Genomic DNA, 23,149 nt, shown 5'->3' with positions numbered 1-23,149 from the left:
GAATAATAATGATAGGGGCAATCCTGACAAAATACAGAAAATACCCATACTACCAATTCAGCATCCTCCAAAAATGACCCCTCATCTCCCCAGAAATGTTCTCCCTGTCAGCAACCCCTTCACCCTACCATGAAAAATCCCCCTCTCATAAAAGTAAGAGGATTTTATTGTTTGAGGAAAAGATGGACTTTCTAGGCACCAATGGTTAACACAGAATACATTTTTAATGATGCAATCCCAGACACATAGGTGATTGAACCAACATTACAGTACATATAATAAGAAATACATTAAAAACATGAATTGTCACAGAGTAATTCTGTAATGCTATAACAACTCAGATGGAGTTATGTTAAAACCAAAATAGGTCCACTAAGGACATCAACAGAAGTTGATGAACAAACGTAAGTATTGATAGGCGTATTTGTGCATGAGCTCTACATGTTTCGCAGTTGAGTGCTTCTTCAGGAGCTATAGACTTTCATCCACGGTAATGGATAAGGTTACATTTAAATTCCAATGGAATGGCTGGATCAGGAGGTGAAAAAATCCAGACTTCAAAGACGGTTCAGGTGGAAAGGAGGCTGGTAGATGGATCCAAGAGTGTATACCGCAGCGAATAATAAACTGGTCAAATTTTGTGAGTAGATACAATAGTGCAGATAAAAGCTGCAATTGTAGGGAAACTGATCCCATAAGAGTAGGGAAAAAAGCTCCCTACAGGTGGAGACCAGGATGTATGTAAAGCTGCGGTGGGGTGGAGGAGTATCAAGCCCAAGCCATCAGGCTGTATAACACGCCACCCCAGCCTCCCCAACCTCCTGATCCAGCCGTTCCATTGGAATTTAAATTTAACCTTATCCATTACCGTGGATGAAAGTCTATAGCTCCTGAAGAAGCACTCAACTGCGAAACATGTAGAGCTCATGCACAAATACGCCTATCAATACTTACGTTTGTTCATCAACTTCTGTTGATGTCCTTAGTGGACCTATTTTGGTTTTAACATAACTCCATCTGAGTTGTTATAGCATTACAGAATTACTCTGTGACAATTCATGTTTTTAATGTATTTCTTATTATATGTACTGTAATGTTGGTTCAATCACCTATGTGTCTGGGATTGCATCAATAAAAATGTATTCTGTGTTAACCATTGGTGCCTAGAAAGTCCATCTTTTCCTCAAACAATAAAATCCTCTTACTACTATCTAGGATGTGGCACCGCAGTACTCCAGGACACCCATAGTCCATCCTATGGTTTGTGTACCTTAAACCCCTTTTAAAAACCCCTTTCATAAAAGTCAATAAAACAAAAAATATATTTTTTGTTTTTTCTTGTCACTCTTTTATGTTTCTCACCCACTTAACAAAGATCTTCCCCCTCCTTCGGCAAAGATCTGCCCCCTCCCTTCAAAAACTAACCTAACCTCAAATGCAGCACAGCATTAGTGAGGGGACATCCTCCAAAGAATTCCCTTGGCTATGTGACACTTCTGAGTTGGGGATGTGCCTTCTCTGCATATGGCACATTATTGCTATACATGGGCTCCTTCAAAGACATAGGCAACGTGACCCATGTCTTTGCTAGAACACCCACATGGCAGTGCACAGGGATGGGTCGATGCAGTCATGGAGCGCTTCATGTCTGGCTGTTTCCTGGGCAGAGCCTAATTCCCACCTAGCTATGCCATGCCATTGAGCAGAGCTCGCCTTTTTCAGAAATTACACCTCAAATTATCTGTAGATCCGGAAATTTAAGCCAGTAAATCAGAACCTTTCTTCCAAGCCTCCCTACTTTGAAGGACTGGTGGCCTCATCAACCTCAGTAGGGACAAGCTTGCACAAGTCATATCTCATTGCACATTGCTCAATATCTTTTTTTTTCCCACACATTTTCCCTTTTGTTATAGATAAACCACAAATCATCGGAGGGAGTTGTCGTAAAGTTGAAAATCGCCTTGAATGCACATGTCAAATTCAATCATTTCCTGAACCGAATCTAAAGTGGATACACAATGGGGTGTTTTATAATAACTCAAACCACACGAATGCCAAAGTCAGTATTTTCACTCAGACATCTAATTCAGTTACCAACAGCACCATGACCCTTCCAGTCAATGCAGAAGAGAGTCAGAATATTCAGTGTGTGGCTTCCAATTTACACGGAGAGCTTGTTCTGGGGCTATTCAATGAAACAGGTAAGGATCTCACAAACTCATGCTCTATGGTTGACGTTGATTTAATAAATTAGTAGAGGCTATTCACTTTAAAGAGTTCACATTAAATACCTAATCAATCACCCCCTTACCCACTTTTTTCCCCTCTTTTTTTTTATTCACTGTATTTATCGGCGTATAACACGTGTCGGCATATAACATGCACCCCAATTTAAGAGAGAATTTTCAGGAAAAAAAAACAGAAAAAAAAAATAAACCACTTTGAAGCAAAATAATGGTCAGTGTCCATCTGCAGCCTCAATGCAGCCTGATCTGTGTCCATCTGCAGTCTCAATGCAGCCTGATCTGTGTCCATCTGCAGCCTCAATGCAGCCTGATCTGAGTCCATCTGCAGCCTCAATGCAGCCTGATCTGAGTCCATCTGCAGCCTCAATGCAGCCTGATCTGTGTCCATCTGCAGCCTCAATGCAGCCTGATCTGTGTCCATCTGCAGCCTCAATGCAGCCTATGGGCCAGATTCTCGTCCAGCGTCGTATCTTTGCGGCGGCGTAACGTATCCGATTTACGTTACACTTCCGCAACTTAGACGGGCAAGTGCTGTATTCTCAAAGCACTTGCTCCGTAAGTTACGGTGGCGTAGCGTAAATCGGCCGGCGTAAGCCCGCCTAATTCCAATTTGGAACAGGGGGGCGTGTTTTATGTAAATGTGCTGTGACCCGATGTGATTGAAGTTTTTCACGAACGCCGCATGCACCGTTCGTGGAAATCTCCCAGTGTGCATTGCTCCTAATACGCCGCAAGGACGTATTGGTTTTGACGTGAATGTAAATTCCGTCCAGCCCCATTCACGGACGTGTTACACAAACGACGTAAACATTTTCAAATTTTGTCGCGGGAACGACAGCCATACTTAACATTGGTACGCCGCACTTACGCCACCATATAGCAGGGGTACTTATACGCCGGGAAAAGCCTAACGTAAACGGCGTAACTTTACTGCGTCGGCCGGGCGTACGTTCGGGAATTCGCGTATCTAGCTGATTTACATATTTCGACGCGTAAATCAGCGTACACGCCCCTAGCGGCCAGCGTAAAAATGCAGTTACGATCCGACGGCGTAAGAGACTTACGCCTGTCGGATCTAACAGATATCTATGCGTAACTGATTCTTAGGTTATGACGGCACAACGCAGACATACGACGGCGTATCTGGAGATACGCCGTTGTATCTCCACTGAGAATCTGGGCCTATGTATCCATCTGCAGCCTATGTGCCCATCTGCAGCCCGTCTCTCATCAATGCAGCCTGATGCCCATTTGCAGACTCACCATCTCTCGTGCAGTGCAGCCGTCATCTCGTACAGCCGTCCTCTCCTGTTCACTCAGCTCTCAGTCGCGTTGGCAGTCCCATACACAGTCCCGCCATTGGCATTGGATCAGCTCCTGTGGTTGACAGAACACTGGTCCAATGCCGGTGGCAGAGGCGGGACTGTGTGTGTGACGTTAGAGCTGAGGTCCGAGGTACACTATCGGCGTATAACACGCACCTGTGATTTTCCCCCTATTTTCAGGTAGATCTGTAGACTGTGAAGACTCACCTTTTCCTTTTCTATCCCTAGCCCCCCCCCCCTTTATTTTTTCTTATACTCTGGGGAACTTCCTCAAATGTATGCCTCCCTAATTCCAATTTTGAAAATTTGAGTGACATCACAACATTTGAATTACAATCTTATACATTTTTCTGTATGTGTAAATTACAATTGTGATGTACATGTCAGTGAGCAATTTTTTTTCTCTTTTGTCCATTATGTCCATATTATGTAGATATCCATTTGATAACCCTTTTGTTCTTTCTGATGCTCATGATGTACTGTATGTGATGCAGCCCATTCCTAAATAATGTAAGATAAAAAAAAATAATGTGAGGGAAATAAAAAGGGTTTATTGATTTATTGGTATTGGTTTATATATATATATTGGTTTATTGATCTAAACACAGCTTTACCCTAATTAATACGCTCAGCTTCTTTTATAAATCTCATCCAATTTTCTTTGCATGTCTTTTGACCATTTGTATTGACTGTCAGATTTACCTGAATTTCTCATGGTAATAACTTTTTTTTTCTTCTCAGCTCAGTTAACGTCTAAAGCATTTCCATCTGCTGCGATATATGGTGGATGCTTTGCAGCTGTATTAATAGTGACTGGAATTTTATTAATAATTTTCTACAGAAAGTAAGTCTTTTCTACATTTCCCATCATCCTATGGTGTAATTTTATCAAGCAAGTTAGAAACACAGGGCCATATTCTGAGTAAAGATACGATGGAGTATCTCAGGATACTCCATCGTATCTCTCTTTTTTGGCCAGTGTATCTATGCGAGTGATTCTTAGAATAATTTTCGCATAGATACACTTAAGATCCGACATGTGTAAGTCACTTACACTGTTGGATCTTAAATGTAATTACTCCGCCCGCCGCTAGGTGGCGTTTACGTTCAGGTCTCATTTGTTTATGCAAATGAGCCTGATACGCCGATTCCCGAACGAATTTGCGTCGCGTAACCGTCGCTTACGTCGTTTGCGTAAGCGTAAACTTACCCCTGCTATATGAGGGGTAAGTTTTACGCAAGTCCCACGTAGGCCATGTTAAGTATGGCGTCGGGTCCGCGTCGTGTTTTCCCGTCGGCTACGTCGTTTTACTAAGTCGTTCTTGAATACAATACGCCGAGAACTGGAGCATGCGCACTGGGCTATTTTAAGCCCGGTGCATGCGCAGTTCGTTAGAATCGGGGGCGCGCTTAATTTAAATAGAAGCCGCCCCCTTGGAGATACGCGGAGATACGCCGGGCCAAATACACTCCGCCGCCCCAAACTACGGAGCAAGTGTTTGGGGAATACAGCACTTGCTCCTGTAAGTTGGGGCGGCGGAGTGTAAATGGCTTACGCGCCGCCCGCCTACATTTACCAAGAATATGGCCCACAGACACAAATCAAGCTGATTTTTATTTAGCCATGTCTATGCGACTGCATTGCTTTCATGGGGCTTCCCCCCTCCCCTCCACCCGCACCCTTTTACATGGATCCTCTCTGCAGCCCTTAAAAATTCCACTCTTTGCTCGCAAAATGCGAGTGGAATTTAGTCCAGGGAGAGTGAGCAGCAGGGGTGAACCAGGCTGACAGTTTCCTGGCTGAAGTGATCCACCAGGAAACTGTCAGCTGAGTGACACAGCGAGCGGCAGGGCTGGACTTCCCTGGCGCCGCTTTGAGCCGTGGCTGCAGCTCTCTCCTTCTCCTCCTCTCGTATCACACACACACACAGCGCTTCCGCTGTGTGTCTTGGAGCTGGGAGGGCCCTCCCCCTCCCCTCCCCTCGTCGAGCAGGGGGGGGTGTAAACTACAGGTCGACGTGGATTTTGAGGAAAGTGGCCAGTCGGCCTCACGTACTCGCTTCGCTCGGCCTCCTGGCTCTTTTTTTAACATCCTCCAATCCACGGGGATGTTAAACAATGAACCTGGATGCCTCTCCAATAGCTTTCTGTTCAGATTTATTTCCACCTGGTGATCCTGCCACTAATGCCGCGTACACACGATCGGTCAATCCGATGAGAACGGTCTGATGGACCGTTTTCATCAGACCAAACCGATCGTGTGTGGGCCCCATCGGTTATTTATCCATCGGTTAAAAAATGTGAAACTTGTTTTAAAATTAACCGATGGATACCTAACCGATAGAAAAAAAACGATCGTTTGTAGGTACGTCCATCTGTTAAAAATTCACGCATGCTCAGAATCAAGTCGACGCATGCTTGGAAGCATTGAACTTAATTTTTTTTCAGCACTTCGTTGTGTTTTTTTTGTCACCGCGTTCTGACACGATCGGTTTTTTAACTGATGGTGTGTAGGCACGACTGACCATCAGTCAGCTTCATCGGTTAACTGATGGAAAAATCCATCAGACCGTTTTCATCGGATTGACCGATCGTGTGTACAGGGCATAACACTCTTCCTGTTGACAGTGTTTGACCACTGTACTGTACTTTGGAGGAACATCGTTGTTACTCTATAACTCTATAACTAAACATGGAGCATTGTTTACTCCCAATAGGCACAGTCTGCCCCCCTAATGTCTGAAGGACAGTAAACTGTTCCTTTGTTTAGAACGTTTGGAGACACTTGCCCTAGGACAAGAAGAGTTTCAGAAGAACACATCCTCCGCTTCTCTCCTCCATAACATAGATGGTATATTCTTTTAGTCCACAGAGAGAGCTGAGAATGATTCGAAAGATCAATAGATATTTTTTGCACTTCTCAAACAGATATAACAAAACCTTTTGAATGGTATATTTAAGAGTAGACATGTGCACACTGAAATATTTTGTTTCAGAATTTAGTTTTTGCCCGAAAAAATAAATGTATTTAGTTACTCCCGAAATTCGTTTTTATTTATTTTGTTTGGTTAAACAATGCATTCGTCCGAAAATCCGAATTAATTAAGGTCGAATCTGTCATTGAAGGCTTATGGTGTCTGTCGAATGTTCTAAGAAGATTCGACGGAGCAGCTGAACTGTACGACGCCGCAATCGTACATTTCCGGTCGAATGTTCCGTCTACAAGCTATAGAAGAATTCTAATGTTATATGACACTAGTAATAATTATATTTATAAATTATCATTACTAGTCAACCAACATTCAAATTCTTCTATAGCCTATGGGCCGAGCATTTGACTGGAAATGTATGATTGCGGCGTCGAACAGTTTAGCTGCTTGTCGAATCTTCTTAGAACTTTCGACAGACACCATAATCCTTCAATGACAGATTCGACATTTGTATGTTTTTCGCTGCTTCGTCGAATCTTTGTCATTCATGTCGAATGGTCTACCCCAACACTGTCTCTATAATGTCGAATCTTTCCCCTCTATGTAGAATATTCTTGGACTAATAGAGTTAAGGTTAGGCACATTCGACAGACACAGATGGCTATTGTCAGCGTCATGTTGAATCTCCTATCTATATCGAACTGTTGTAGCAACGAAAAAGAAAATAAAGCATTTTTTTATGTCTGATCTTTCGGATTTCGGATTCTGCACGTTTGTTTTCGTTTGTTAAAACGATAACGAAAATACCCAAAATTCGGACGAAAATGCATTCAGATAAAAACAAATGCACAAGTCTATTTAAGAGACTTAAGGGAGCAACAAGAGCAGCTCATTCTTGGACTTCACATGGACTTTAAGGTCAGTCTGGTCAAGTCTGGTCAAGTCCAAGATGGATTTTTATTTGTTACTCTGGGTTCAGCTTCATTTCATATGTAGTAATTTGTTCCTTCAAAATGTTGTTGAATGACTACAATTTTTTGGACACATTAGTCCATCGAACAACCATAAAGTAAAACATTCAGATAAGTAGAGATACATTCTGAACCTTTCTCTTGGCTTTCCCCTGTTCAAGAACATATTAGTAGAATCTTCAGTTTTTGTACTATTTCCAGCATGAATCAACCCTTATCTGCACTTCCTTTTTTAAATTTTTCAGAAAAAAGATGATGCAGAATAAAGAAGCTACAAGGCGGACCCATGCTGATGTTGTTGATCATATCTACGGAAATTCAGAAATGTTTTCTCATGTAAGTTACCCTAGAAAATGTCTTCTGTTATATTACTGAGTGCTGTTTTACTTGAACCAACTTCAAAAACTCTAAAGTGAAATTCAGAACCAAGCTAGCTACCAGAAAATGTGGCTTCACAGTAGAAAATTGATACGCTGAATTTAAAATGAATCTGAACTCATAAAAAAAAAATGATCTGATATGTTTTAACCACTTGCTGCCCATAGGACTTCATATGGTGTACTAGGGTTTCAGTGGTTATACCGCAGAGATGATGCATTCAGCTGGCGATTACCATTAATGTAGAAATCAATCACTTCTACAGGCATATCCAATAAAAAAAAAAAAATCACATTTGTTCATAAATTTAGGCCGAGGTATTGGGGTAGATTCACAAAAGAATTACGCCGGCGTATCTCTTGATACGCCGCGTAATTTCAAATTTTGCGTGTCGTATCTTTGTTTTGTATCCACAAAACAAGATACGACGGCATCTCGGATCGATCCGACAGGCGTACGTCTTAGTACGCCGTCGGATCTCAGGTGCATTCTTTCGGTGGCCGCTAGGTGGCGTTTCCTTCGATTTCCGCGATCCACGAACGTACGTCCGGCCGGCGCCTTTTTTTACGTCGTTTGCGTTCGGCTTTTTCCAGCGTATAGTTACCCCTGCTATATGGTGGCGTACTCAATGTTAAGTATGGCCGTCGTTCCCACCTCGCATTTTAAATTTTTTACGTTGTTTGCGTAAGTCGTTTGCGAATAGGGATTTGCGTAGAATGACGTCACCGTCATAAGCATTGGCTTGTTCCGGTTTAATTTCGAGCATTTGCACTGGCATACCCCCACGGACGGCGATTTTTTTTTTTTTTACTTACCCTAAATAGCTGTTGCTATGCAGAAGTGCCGAATCTGCCTCTTCATCCTCCGCGGTGCATTCTCTTCCTCCTCCTACACTCGGTTTCTTCTTGTGAATGTGGCGCGCTGCATTCTGGGAACTGTGTGTTTTCCAGAAAGCAGCATCGCGCATGCGCAGTAGGAAACGGGCAGTGAAGCCACATGGCTTTGACTGCCTGTTTCCCTTACTGTGGATGGCGGCGCCTGGAGCTGCCAGGATCGAGGATCGGCCTCGGCGGGGGCCGACATCGCTGGCGACTAGGACAGGTAAGTGTCCTTATTAAAAGTCAGCAGCTACAGTGTTAGTAGCTGCTGACTTTTAATTTAATTTAATTAAAGCTTTAAGCATGAGAGCAAATATATTTATCTCCATACGTCCTGTGTAATGCTAAACTGATAACCTGTAAAGACTTTTAAAGCGGTGCCTATGAAAATTTTTAGGTACCGCAGTTTGACGCTGTTCCACAGGTGTGCGCAATTTTAATGCTCGACATGTTTGCTGTTTATTTACTTGGCGTAACCTCATCCTTTATATTTTACCAAATGCTTGGGTAATATATTGGACTTGTGCGCCCTAATATTAAGTTTAGTGTACTGTATTTTACTGAAATTTTGCGCAAATACCGCGTGACATTTTTTTTTTAAACTATGACTAGAGTCTCTTCTTGCAGAAATTATAGAATGTTTTGGCGCGATAACTAATCTTCAGGTTTAAAATTATTTTCTAAACATGTGTAAAAAAAACGCAAAAAAGGATTAAAGAGGTTCTATAGCCTCCAGGACAATTTATAGCCTACTGCACCCCTAAAAAAATACTTTTTTTTATGCCTTTTCTATTGCCTTAAAGTGGAGTTCCACCCATAAATATAACATTACATCAGTAGTTTAAAAAAAAATGTCATTGGTCCTTTACGAATTTTTTTAATTTTTTTTAGATGCCTTCAAAGTGTTGTGGCTAGTCAGAATAGTTAATCTTCCCACTTCCTGCACCTAGGTGCTTAATGCTTCCTAACCTACACCGCACAGACTCCTGGGAATGTAGTGGGTGTAACTTTCCAGGAGTCTGTGCACTCCCCAATCTCAAAGAATCATGTGACTTGGACAGCACAGGTGCTGAAACCTGATCTGACACTGCTTGTGCAGCACTGGGCATGTGCGAGATCTGGAAGGCTGAAATCCAGGAAGTCATACAGTCTGGCTTCAAGATGCCCACACTTAAGATGGCCCCAGTCAATTTCTATTTTATAAAGTGTCTAAATGCTGTAACAACCTAACAAAACGGACCTTAGTTTACAGACTAACTTTACTAGAATACATTAAGCTTGTGTATTACAGGGGTATTTATATTTAAAAAGTGAAATTGTGGCTGGAACTCCGCTTTAAATGCATGTCAACCAAAATGGCACAATGTGGCTGAAATCTCCTAACTTTAACTGAAATTACAAGGAATTAAAACTGTTTTACTTATCAATTCTCTTTAGTTTCATAACATTATTGCTGCTGATGAGTAACTTGTTTTCTACTATATACCGTATATGGAAGTCTATGCAGTTTAAATTATTTGATTCTCTTCTAGGGTCCCCATGAAGTTGGGAAAATTCCTCAACAGGACCGCCAACCACCTTCAGAAGATGGATCAGTACATCTGAATTGCCAAAATGTACAATACATGAGTGTTGACTTTTCAAAGCTGAAACCAAAAGTTGCAGAAACAGATACAGATGCGGAGGAAGTCGAGTATTCTGTGGTTAAGCGTAGAACCTGAGACTTTATTTTTCAATACAACCCAATATTAAAGTATGCAAATGCCTATGGACATAGAACTCTGGATTATTCTTCATGGAATACATATGAAAAGCTACACGGTATAAAATATTTTAGGTAGATTCAGGTAGAGTTAGGCCGGCTTATCAGTAGATAAGCCGACCTAACTCAGAATATACGCCGACCTATGTTTAAGCGTATGCTCAAACAGAGATACGCTTAAACATATCTAAGATACGACGGCTTGCGCCGTCCTATCTTAGATTGCAATATTTTGGATGGCCGCTAGGTGGCGCTTCCATTGCGGTCGGCGTAGAATATATAAATGAGGGGATACGTCGATTCACAAACGATTTACGCCGTTTCCGTAAGGCATTAGCAGGCCTAAAGTTATTCCACCTATTAGGTGAAATAACAATGTTAAAGTATGGTCGCCGTTCCCACCGCGAGAATCCAATTTTTTACTTTGTTTGCGTAAGTTGTCTGCGAATTGGGATTTACGTCGTTTACGTCCACGTCGAAATCAATAGGACCGTGTGGTGTACGTAGCCGCAATCCACACTGGGAAATGTAGGCGCATGCGCAGTTAAAAAAAAACCTAAAAAACGTGAGGTCAAGCCTCATTACCATCAAACACGCCCCCCTCCAACACATTTGAATTCGGCGCCTTTACGCCCGCCCGCTTTAGGCTACGCCGCCGTATATTAGCAGGCAAGTATATTGAGAATTATTACTAGCCTAGCTAATTTACGGCGGCGTAGCCTAAACAGGCTAAGCTACGCCGCCGCAAGTTTAGGCAGATGTACTTGAATCTACCTATTTATCTTTAATTCGAGACAGATTTTAAAGAATCATTGGAAAAAATGTATGTACAGAATAGACATGTGCACACTGAAATTTTTTGTTTCGGAATTTCGTTTTCGTCCGAAAAATAAATTTATTTAGTTACTCCCGAAATTCGTTTTTATATATTTCGTTTTTCGTTAGAAATTGCATTCGTCCGAAAATCCGAATGAATTAAGGTTGAATCTGCCATTGAATACTTGGTGTCTGTCGAATGTTCAAAGAAGATTCGACAGAGCAGCTAAACTGTACGTCGAATCGTACATTTCCGGTCGAAAGCTCCGCCTACAAGCTATAGAAGAATTCTAATGTTGTATGACTAGTAATAATTATATTTATTAATTATTATTACTAGTCAACCAACATTAGAATTCTTCTATAGCCTATAGGCCGAGCATTTGACCAGAAATGTATGATTGCGGGGTCGTACAGTTTAGCTGCTCCGTCGAATCTTCTTAGAACATTCGACAGACACCTTAAGCCTCCAATGACAGATTTGACGTTTGTATGTTTTTCGATGCTTTGTCGAATCTTCGTCGTTCATGTTGAATTGTCAAGTTAGTTCAAGCTATTTTACTGCTCCTCCTCTTTGGTTACAATCAGCCAATAACATTCATCATTATTTTTATCTTACTTCCCCCACCCAATTCCAGCAGCGATCTTTTCTCTCTATAATGTTGAATCTTTTCTCTCTATAATGCCGAATCTTTTCTCTCTATGTAGAATAATCTTGGACTAATAGGTTAGGCACATTCGACCGACGAAAACGAAAATAAAGCATTTGTTTATGTCGGATCTTTCGGTTTTCGTATTCTGCACTTTCGTTTTCGTTTGTTAAAACAATAACGAAAATAGTTGAAATTCGGACGAAAATTAATGTACATGTCTAGTATAGAGCAAATAAAAGACGGGAGCAAGCAAATACTGGTTATAATGATGTAGCTGAGAATTACAGGTCCCGTGGAGGACTTAAAAAAAAGCAAACAAGGGAAACGCGTCATCACAGCAACAGACAAGTTTGCGTTCCACGCTGGTTCCGCCTTCTGGCCTACAGTGTCATCATCCGGACGCGCCAGTGAGTCCCGGCTTGGCTTCTTGCGTGGCCCAAGTCCATCTCCCAGGGAATGTATATAATTTCCCTCCCCTGAATGCTGGACCGGAGATTATTAGCCCATCAAGCCCACAAGCTTCCAGCGTGGTATAGTTTAATTTTAGTCGTACATTTTAATTATACATAGAAATTATTTTACTTCCTGCAACCTGGACAATAAACTGTTCAAGTTGTATCCCTGGCGCACTTTGGGTACATTTTGTGTCCCATTCTGGCTCACTGTACTTATCATAATCCAGTCTAAGAGCACTGTCCACTTTGCTGCCATTGGTCCATTGCTGCATCTTTCCCATGCGTCTTGAGGGCTGCACCAGTCTTTGGTTCATTACACAGTGTGCTGAATCACAGTTTCCAGAGCTTGGGGACATATTGGGGGTTATTTACTAAAGGAAAATGCACTTTGCACTACAAGTGAAAACTTCATGTGCAAAGTGCACTTGAAATAGCACTGAAAGTGCTCTTGGAAGTGCAGTCGCTGTAGATCTGAGGGGGGCATGCAAGGAAAATAAAAAACAGCATTTTAGCTTGCACATGATTGGATAATAAAATCAGCAGAACTTCCCCTAATTTCAGATCTACCCCTCAGATTTACAGCGATTGCACCTCTGAGTGCACTTTCAAGTAATAACCCCCATTGTGTTTTACATCCCTTGGAAAGCCCATTGAGTCTTTTACAGCCTTACATATATTCCATATTTGCTTGTTGCTTAGATTCTTTTTCTTCAGTGCCAATTAAAGTACATGTCTGTGCATAATAATAATAATAATAAAAAAAATAAAAAAACGAAACAAAAAAAACGTATTCAGTAGGGCTGTGGTTTGGGTCTACAATGGGTTCGAGGTTGGATCTGTTTGTGGTCTTGAGGACTAATGTTGGATTTCTCTGGGTATAATGCTTTGTAACCATAATGCACTGAAATGCCACGTACACTTGATCGGATTTCCGATGGAATAAAATCCGATGGAATTTTCCATCAGAATTCCGATGAAGCTAACTTCCATCAGCCTTGCCTACACACTGTCAGACTAAATTCTGACCGTCCAAAACAAGGTGACGTAAAACACTACGACGAGCCGAGAAAAATGAAGATTAATGCTTCTAAACATGCGTCAACTTGATTCTGAGCATGCATGGATTTTTCTCCGATGGAATACCACACAGACGATCGGAATTTCCCATCGGAAAAATGTAAAACATGTTCTAAAAAAAAAGAACACGTTCTCTTTTTTCCCCCTGCAGTTTTCCTGTCGGGAAAACGGCGATGGAGCATACACACAGCTAGGATTCCCGGCCAAAAGCTCTCATGGCAGTTTTCCTGCCGGGGAAAACCGGTCGTGTGTATGAGGCATTAGGATTAGAGGCCAGTGGGAGTAAAAGAATTACAATGTGCCTGTGGTCAGTAGATGGAACAGTGCTCCACCTCCACCGTTTGTATTAGTTAAAGGAATAATGTCCCATCGTTGGTGCCAGTGGAAGGAATGGCGCCCCATCACTGCTGTCATTGGGAGGAACAGTTTCCCACTGTTTGTGTCTCTGGGAGAAATGGTAACTCATTGTTAGTGTCAGTGGGAGGAACAATACTATGATTGCCACATACAGGCAAGCAAAAGACTGCATCTGGCACATGGGGCACAGTTTCGATATTACGCAAGCCCAGTACAATCTCAACAACCAACAACTTTTTTGGGATAGAATAAGCTTTTATTGAGCAAAAACAAGAATAAATAGAATACACAAACAGTATATGAGTACAGCTAACATTGGGTGGTATCTTACAGAATACTTTACTGTGTAATTTCTTGTCAGCGCGATAAAAAAAAAGAAAAGTTAAAGAGCAGGCACAACAGCAATGTTCACAATTAGGTGTCATAGGGCACAAACATGTTGCATTGATGCGGCCTCCCCCATGCCCTGGTACCCGCCATCCCTGAGTTCCATCCAACGGTTAATAGTCGAGGCTGCGAACAACCCCCTCTATGTGCAGGATGCAGGCGTCCTGAGCCACTTGCCCCATATCTTATCATATTTAGACGATTAAGCGACGTATGATTAAGCGACGTAGGGCTGTCGCGATACGCGTGAGGAGGACACAGAGGGCTTGCTGGTGAAGTCACCTGCTTTGCGGCCGCAGAGCGGTGACACTCGATTGTACACACGCTGTTTAACACAGCAATGTTTGTGAGTGTATTCGTTTTTCTTTATTAAACTGATATCCTGTGGTTTTATGCTATGGAGGCATTCCTGTGTTTCTTTTTGAGAGCCTGAATGGGGAGGAGTGTGAGCCGTCTTTGGATCCTGGATTGTATTTATGTGACTGCAGAGCAGCTCCTGTTACAGGCTTGGTAAAAGCCTCAAGAAGGTAAGAGGCTGGTAAAAATAATCCCCACACTGAGGAAAATCGGGCTGGTTTGATTCACAGACATATGAGCACAATGTAACAAGTCTTCATTGAATGAGCACAATGTAACAAGTCTTCACTGAATTAACCACTGATCATCTGAATTGTTGAATGGAGCACAGATGCACTTTGCACTTTGGACTTTATTTTTAATATTTTCATTATCACTTGATTGTGCACTGGATATAGTTTTATTCACTATCTGTTTTTGGACTATTATTTATGATTTTTTTATTTTTTATTTTTTTATTTTATTTTTTATTTTATTATTATATTATTATATCCTTTTCATTGCACAGAAAAACAACAGTTTTATGATTGAACCGTTTAGGTTTTTAGGACACTTGCATTTTTGGACTTCTTTTCAGTTGTTGCTTTTTCCTGCATGTGTTTGCTAATTAGTAATTAACCACTTTCCAGGAGAGCTGGAGCTTTCATTCACTGCTATTATTGTTTTAATTATTAGCACTTTGCACTTGTTTTTCATCAAGCACTTTAAGGATTTATGACACATATTTTTTTAAAAAAGGATTATTATCCCATGTACACTGTGCGGCCAGTCAGGCACTTTTATCCATTGGATTTCATTATTTATTCACTCGCAGTTCCTTCCACATCTAATTATTGATGTTGGATGGTATTCTTTGGGCATAGACCTCGAGTGTTACACATTTTTACCCCAGTAGAGGACGGACTCACTCTCATACTTTAGGAATCATTGTTTAGAATATTTTATTGTTTTAAATTATTGTCGGTTTTTAGTATTTGCAAGCGCCACTACATCCCCCTGTCTATCATATGCTGTCAGTGCGTGAGCACTATTAGTTGTGGCTGCTGCTTGATTGTAACTTTTAATTTATTTGTACCATTATATATATTTTTTCCCGGGTTAGGCTGGTTTGCGCATTAGTTCCCCCCTTGTTTTATCATATTTAGACGGACATCCCCTGTGCAAATACACCAGTTTTTTTGTACGGCAAAACATTGTTGACCTCTGCCAACCAGTGAGAGAGCTCTGGAGGATCTGGTCTCATCCAGACCCTGGCAATAACCTTCCGGGCCACAAAGAGTGTCTCATGCAAAAATATTTTAGAAATTTATTCATTTCCGCATCTGGAAAAATGCCAAGTAGGCATGGCTTTGGCTGCAGGGCCAGCCACTGGGCAAACCACTGTTTGACACAATGATATCAACAGATAAAGAATCTGAAGACCTGAAAAACCTGATACAGTTTGTGGTTGCAGTTTCATTTCATTGTGGGGCCAATTATCTATGATTTGCAGAGACTTAAAGCGGAGGTTCACCCTAAATGTCAACTTTGTCTTATTCATACCACTAACCATCCTGTATGTATAATCCATTGTTTTTTTTATTTTTTTATCTGATTGCTTACCTTGATTCGGCAGCATTTTGTGTTATTTCAGGGATCCTTTCCCCGCGGGAGTGGGCGTGCCTTTACAATTCCCCGACTGAGCGCGATGTCTCCTGGGAGTGATGTGTCGAGACTCCCAGGAGACGCGCTGTAGTGTAATCACAACGGGGCGTGACCTTCTCAGTACGCCGGCCAGTACGCTGGCAACTGTGTAGTGTTGACGGCTTCGCTCGCCGTCAACACTGCACAAGGGTGGGATAGAGCGGTGAATGCTGGGACGTCAGCATTCACCATATCCCGGAAGGAAATCCTGGTGGGCTTCAGAGTGCCCACAGTCAAGATGGAAATGTCCATCTATGAATTTTATAAAATATCTTTTGCGGGTAAAAGACAATGCTGGCGGCTGCAATACTAGGACAGGTGAGTACCCGATTTGCAAAGGTAACAGCGGGAGAATCATCTGAAAAAAATAATACGTATTCCCGCGGAACCCCCGCTTTAACCAGGTTTGTAAGTAAGTACTCATTGTGTGGGAATGACGGTCCTGTTCTCCATATGTTGATGTCAGTCAGACCATCTGACTGACACATGTGCAGAAAAGGACCATCAATTCCCAACTCCAATTCCATTCCTCTGACTTCTCTATCGAGGTTGATGGCACAACTATCAGGCTGTCCCTACATGCCAGGGTGGTAGGCGTAACCCTGGACTCTGAAGTCTCCTTTCAACCCCACATCCAGTCACTGTCCAAATCTTGCAGCTACAACCTCCACAACATCTTCAAAATATGCCCCTGCATAACCAATTACACCACAAAGCTTCTAGGGCACTCTATGGTTATCTCTTGCCTCAACTACTGCAATTACCTTCTCATACACTTTTTTTTTACATTTTATTTTCTTTGATTACTTTTATTCCTATTCCAAGGAATGTAAATATCCCTTGTAATAGGATTCTATTGTGACAGGTCCTCTTTATGGAGAGATGCAACATCAATAAGACCCCACATCTATCCTCCAGGCTGGAAAGCGTGAGATTGAGAGAACAAATTCAAATTCACTGATCGCATGCTTTGTCTACATCCGCGGCCCGGACGTGACGTCATAACTTTGCGCCCAGGCCTCCAACGGTCATGAAGATGACTGCATTTTATATACAACTATAAAGATCAGACCAACATGAGAGACAAATGAGGAGGAAAGAGGGACAGAGGGACATTGTTCCAAATCAGGGACAGTCCCTCGAAATCAGGGACAGTTGGGAGCTATGGGTTACCCATTGCAGAGCTCAGTGAGGAGAGCTCTGAGAGCTGATTGGAGAGAAGGGACACACCCATTCCCCCTTCACACATCACACAGGAACAGAGCTGAGGCTGTCAATCTGCTGGATCCCTCCCCTGTCACAATTTGTCTCTTGGTGCCAGGAATACTTGTCAGAAGTGACTAAGCCTAGTACACACTATAGAGCTATATGCACGGCCGTTTGAAGGAATTTGGGGGCCCCAAGCAATTTTTTTTTTCAAGTTGAGAAGCGGGGGGGGGGGGTGTTTTCTGCCGAAAACATTACTTAATTTGTTAGGATATCTTACAATCCTCTCTAGCCTGCATACACGTGTATGGGCAGCACTCCTCTCCCCACCACCTGCATACACGTGTATAGGCAGCACTCCTCTCCCCACCATCCAGTATACCGCTATACCCCCGCTCAAGACAGTCTACCTTTATCCTCCACAGAGCCTAACAAGACGCCAGCCATTGCCGCATTCTGTCATGTCCCCCTACAATCAACATCGAGCTGGTCAGGGGCCCCAGCAGGGCGGGCCCTTGCCACACCGCTGCTTCCTCCTGCAGTCCGGTTGGCCGCGCGGAACAGTTTGCTGTTCCCAGGCCAGACTGAAAGGAAGTGAACACTCAGTGTGTGCACTTCCTGTCAGTCCGGCCGGGAACAGGAAACTGAATCCCCTGTTCCGCGCGGCCGACCGGACTGCAGGATGAAGCAGCGGTGCGGCAAGGGCCCGCCCTGCTGGGGCCCCTGGCCAGCTCGGGGCCCCAAGCAGTTGTTTGGTTTGCCTGTCGGGTTCCGACGGGCCTGGCTATATGCTTTTTCATATTTCATGTCTGAGTCTGTTTACAACCGCTATTATTATAACTGCTATTAACCACTCCAATATTAGGCAACTTTTTTTCTATAGGAGTTTTATTGAGAAAAAACAAAAAAACGATACAGAAATAATCTGACAGGGCAATTACAATCAGTATTAAATTACACGACAGAACAGTTGGTATAAGAAAGATAGTAGCTGATAAGTCAGAATCAAGAGTTGGTTACACTAGAAAAATGTGAGAAAAACATGACCATGGATGAGCGAGTTTGGGGTGGAGGAACTTGACTTGCCTACACAGAGTCCTGACCTCAACCCGACAGAACACCTTTGGGATGAATTAGAGCGGAGACTGTGAGCCAAGCCTTCCCTTCCAGATCAGTGCCTGACCTCACAAATGCGCTTCTGGAAGAATGGTCAAACATTCCCATAGACACACTCCTAAACCTTGTGGACAGTCTTTCCAGAAGAGTTGAAGCTGTTATAGCTGCAAAGGGTGGGCCAACTCAATATTGAACCCTACAGACTAAGACTGGGGTGCTATTAAAGTTCATGTGCGTGTAAAGGTAGGTGTCCCAATACTTTTGGTAATATATTTTTTGAAGGTCCTAGGGAATAAAGTGGCGGTCGTTGCAGTTTTTTATACCACATAAATAACCAATTGTAAAATATATAAGATGATGTTATGCTGAGTAAATAGATACCCAACATGTCATGCTGTAAAATTGCGCATGCTAGTGGACGGCGCCAACCTATGGTACTCAAAAATCTCCATAGACAACACTTTATAATCCTTTACAGGATACCGATTTAGAGTTACACAGGTCTGGTGCTAGAATTATATAATATATATATACCGTATTTATCGGCGTATAACACACACTTTTCTCCCCTTAAAATCAGGGAGAAATCGTTGGTGGTGCGTGTTATACGCCGAACGGCTGCCTCAGAGGGAACGAGCGCAGCCGAAATAGACAGAGCAGAGTGTACTGTGTGCTCGGCTCCGCTCGCAGTCACACCTCCACCTTTGGACCAGTGTTATGTCCATTATAGGAGCAGGGCCAAGGGGCAGGACTGCGAGAAGAGCTGAGTACACAGGATATCTGGCTCTGTGTATCTCGGCTGCGCTCGATCCCTAAAGGCTGCAGATTGACACTGGATGGGGGAAAGGCGGCAGACGGATGGCAAGGCGACAAGGCTGCAGATAGATGGCAAGGCTGCAGATGGATGGGCAAGGCTGCAGATGTATGGGCAAGGCTGCAGATGTATGGGCAAGGCTGCAGATAGATGGCAAGGCGGCAAGGCTTCAGATGGATGGGCAAGGCTGCAGATGTATGGGCAAGGCTGCAGATAGATGGCAAGGCGGCAAGGCTTCAGATGGATGGGCAAGGCTGCAGATAGACACTGATAAGGCTGCATTGATGGGCATTTAATATATACGTTTTTCCCTTAAACTTACCTCTTAAAATTAGGGTGCGTGTTATACGCCGGCGCTTATTACACACCGATAAATACGATATAAAAAATAATGCATTTGGGTGACAAAGACATAAATGCAATCTACTCACTGGTGGGGAAAACCTCTGGGGGAATCTAGGATGGAAAAGAACCTGGGGGTCCTAGTAGATGATAGGCTCAGCAATGGCATGCAAAGCCAAGCTGCTGCTAACAAAGCAAACAGAATATTGGCATTAAAAAGTGGATTAACTCCAGAGATAAAACGATAATTCTCCCGCTCTACAAGACTCTGGTCTTATGCTGTCCAGTTCTGGGCACTAGTTCTCAGGAAGGATGTACTGGAAATGGAGCGAGTACAAAAAAGGGCAACAAAGCTAATAAAGGGTCTGGAGGATATTAGTTATGAGGAAAGGTTGTGAGCATGGAACTTATTCTCTCTGGAGAAGAGACGCTTGAGAGGGGATATGATTTCAATTTACAAATACCGTACTGGAGACCCCACACTAGGGATAAAACTTTTTTGCGGAAGGGAGTTTAACAAGATACGTGACCATTCACTAAAATTAGAAGAAAAGTGGTTTAACCTTAAACTACGTATAGGGTTCTTTACTATAAGAGCGGCAAGGATGTGGAATTCCCTTCCACAAGCGATGGTCTCAGCGATGGGCATCGATAGTTTCAAAAAACTATTAGATAAGCACCTGAACGACCACAACATACAGGGATATACAATGTAATACTGACATATAATCACACACATGGGTTGGACTTGATGGACTTGTGTCTTTTTTCAACCTCACCTACTATGTAACTATGACGATGGGGGTTCTTTACTTTTCATTTTTTTTTCTTTTACACTTTTTCTTATTTATTTATTTATTAAAATGCTTATTGGGAGCGCAGTCATTACCAGAAGGCCTCGATGCGCTCATAGAACCAACATATACAAGTACAAAACACATCTCTCATTACTGTAAGATAACAATATAAAACCACATAATAAAATTTAAAAGAACTAAAAATACTAATATCTTACCCTAGTTAGGGCCATACACTAAAAAAATAAAAAAGTTTTTAAAAACTTCCTGAATCTTAATAAATCCTTCTCACGTCTTATGTATAGAGGTAGAGAGTTCCAGAATATTGAACCCTGCGCATCCAGCATCCTCCCTCCACATTTAGTTCTTCTACATTTAGGGACAGTCAGATTTGCCTGATCAGCAGATCTCAGTGATCTGTTGGGAACGTAACAGGTACATTTTTCTTGCAGATACCCTGGGCCTATCTTATGGATAGCTTTGCGGACTATACAACCCACTTTGAACAAAACCCGTTCAGCAACCGGTAGCCAGTGCAGGGCTTTCAGAGAAGGTGTAATATGGTCCCTACGACCCACACCCATTAATAACCTAGCTGCAGCATTTTGGATCAGTTGGAGCTTATGCAGAAGGGTTTTTGGACACCCCATGTATAGCGCGTTACAATAGTCCAGCCGACTACCAATAAAAGCATTAATCACGTGGACTTTGTCCACCTCGTCAATGAAATGCAATGTAGAACGCAGGAGTTTCAGTTGGTAGTAACATGCGCTTACCACCTGGTTTACCTGTGCCTTCAATGACCATTTGGAATCCACAATGATTCCCAAGTCCCGAACCTGGGTAGCCAGGGTCGAGGATGGCATAAACGAAACCGGCCAAGAAGGAAAATCAGTCAAACTGGTTTTGCTCTGATTACTAATAATCATACATTCTGTTTTTGAGCCATTAAGTTTGAAATAATTGGCTCCCATCCAGGACTGTATTTTCTCCAGGCAGGATGCCAAATCTACCTGGACCTCCTCATTTTTAGGCAGCTTAAAATAAATCTGCGTATCGTCTTAAAATTTGTATTTTATTTTATGTTTTTCTATCACAAGAGATGAACAGCCTCCCTTTTGATAGCATGAACAGTGACATATGTGGTCTATCAGATCTCTCCTCTGACCTTAAAAGCATCTGATCAAACCGAGATTGGTTTGGCCAAATGCTTTCACAGGTCAGTAACAGCTTGTTTACATGAGACCAAAACAGGAAGTGACAAAATACTTGTCACTTCCAGTTTATTAGACCATAGAGATGATCGGGATGTTTTGGTCGTCAGTCATCTCAATGGTAAGCCAGTGGAACCACTGGCTTCAGTTCTGGGCTCCCCCGGTGGGATGGTATAGCCTAGCAAGACGGTGGAAGGCCAACGGGCAACGGGCTGGGGGGGTTTCCATTCTACCTCATGTAAAAACTGCTGAATTTCCCTCAAAAGGATGTACCTGTATGCCTTCTGCCAAGCAGGTATACTGGGGCCATGACTGCAACCCCCCCTCCCCGTTCCCCTGTTCCCTGTTGGGAAAAGCTTTTATTGTTGGCTCTGACACTCTTTTGTAAAAAAAAAAAATTGGGGGTAAAATATAAAAAAAACATTAATACTATGCACCAGAAGAGTCACTGATTATAATTTCAGCCTTTTGGGTTTATTGCTCTGATCTTATGATGGTGTGATAGACGGAGTTTGTAGGCTTCTGCAGATCCTTTATGAAAAAAAAAAAAGATACATAAGAGTTAATTAACGCAAATGCCCAAATAATAATGTACTACACAGTACAACTGTTTTTGCAAAAAAATAAAATGCACTATTCTGTATTTCTGATTATTATGCCACTTCTTCATCTACAGTATTTTCCTTATAAATTGACAATGTTCTCAGCAATGCTGTGCTAAAGCAGCCCATACAAGGAGCAAATTTCTTAGCAAATTTCTTATTTTATTTTATTTTTATTTTATTTTATAATTATGTGGAATATGGGAAAGTTATGTACAGAACATTAATTAAGTTTGACAGGGTCAAGCTTAGGTCTACTTGTGCCTCATTAAAACTGTTAAAGCGGGAGTTCATCCGAAAAAAATTTTTTAACATTAGATTGAGGCTCGTTTTGTCAAGGGGAATCGGGTGTTTTTTTTTCGAAGCAGTACTTACCGTTTTAGATATAGATCTTCTCCGCCGCTTCCGGGTATGGTCTTCGGGACTGGGCGTTCCTATTTGATTGACAGGCTTCCGACGGTCGCATACATCGCATCACGAGTAGCCGAAAGAAGCCGAACGTCGCTGCGGCTCTATACGGCGTCTGCGCACCGACGTTCGGCTACTTTCGGAAAATCGTGACGCGCTGTATGCGACCGTCGGAAGCCTGTCGGAAGCCTGTCGGAAGCCTGTCAATCAAATAGGAAAGCCCAGTCCCGCAGCCCATACCCGGAAGCGGCGGAGAAGATCTATCTCTAAAACGGTAAGTACTGCTTCGAAAAAAAAACCCACCCGATTCCCATTGACAAAACAAGCCTCAATCTAATGTTAAAAAAAAAGTTTATGGGTGAACCTCCACTTTAA

The 23,149-nt window shown here is 42.5% G+C and overlaps 1 protein-coding gene across 2 annotated transcripts in view; it reads left to right on the top strand.

Annotated features, from left to right (window-relative positions):
• The window catches only part of LOC120916356 (sialic acid-binding Ig-like lectin 12), a 31,324-nt gene extending 20,824 nt beyond the window's left edge, over positions 1-10,500 (top strand). For both annotated transcript variants that reach the window (XM_040327273.1, XM_040327274.1), the window contains exons 5-8: positions 1,914-2,201; positions 4,313-4,415; positions 7,718-7,808; positions 10,261-10,500. In XM_040327273.1, coding sequence (XP_040183207.1) covers positions 1,914-2,201; positions 4,313-4,415; positions 7,718-7,808; positions 10,261-10,449 — 671 coding nt within the window. In that variant the 3' untranslated portion in view covers positions 10,450-10,500. The remainder of the gene's footprint in view (positions 1-1,913; positions 2,202-4,312; positions 4,416-7,717; positions 7,809-10,260) is intronic.
• The last annotated feature ends 12,649 nt before the right edge of the window (positions 10,501-23,149 follow it).

The sequence above is a fragment of the Rana temporaria genome, chromosome 10, assembly GCF_905171775.1.
Source record: "Rana temporaria chromosome 10, aRanTem1.1, whole genome shotgun sequence".
Lineage (NCBI taxonomy): Eukaryota > Metazoa > Chordata > Amphibia > Anura > Ranidae > Rana > Rana temporaria.
The sequence above is the reverse complement of the archived record's forward strand: the minus strand, read 5'-3'. Positions and strand labels throughout refer to the sequence as shown.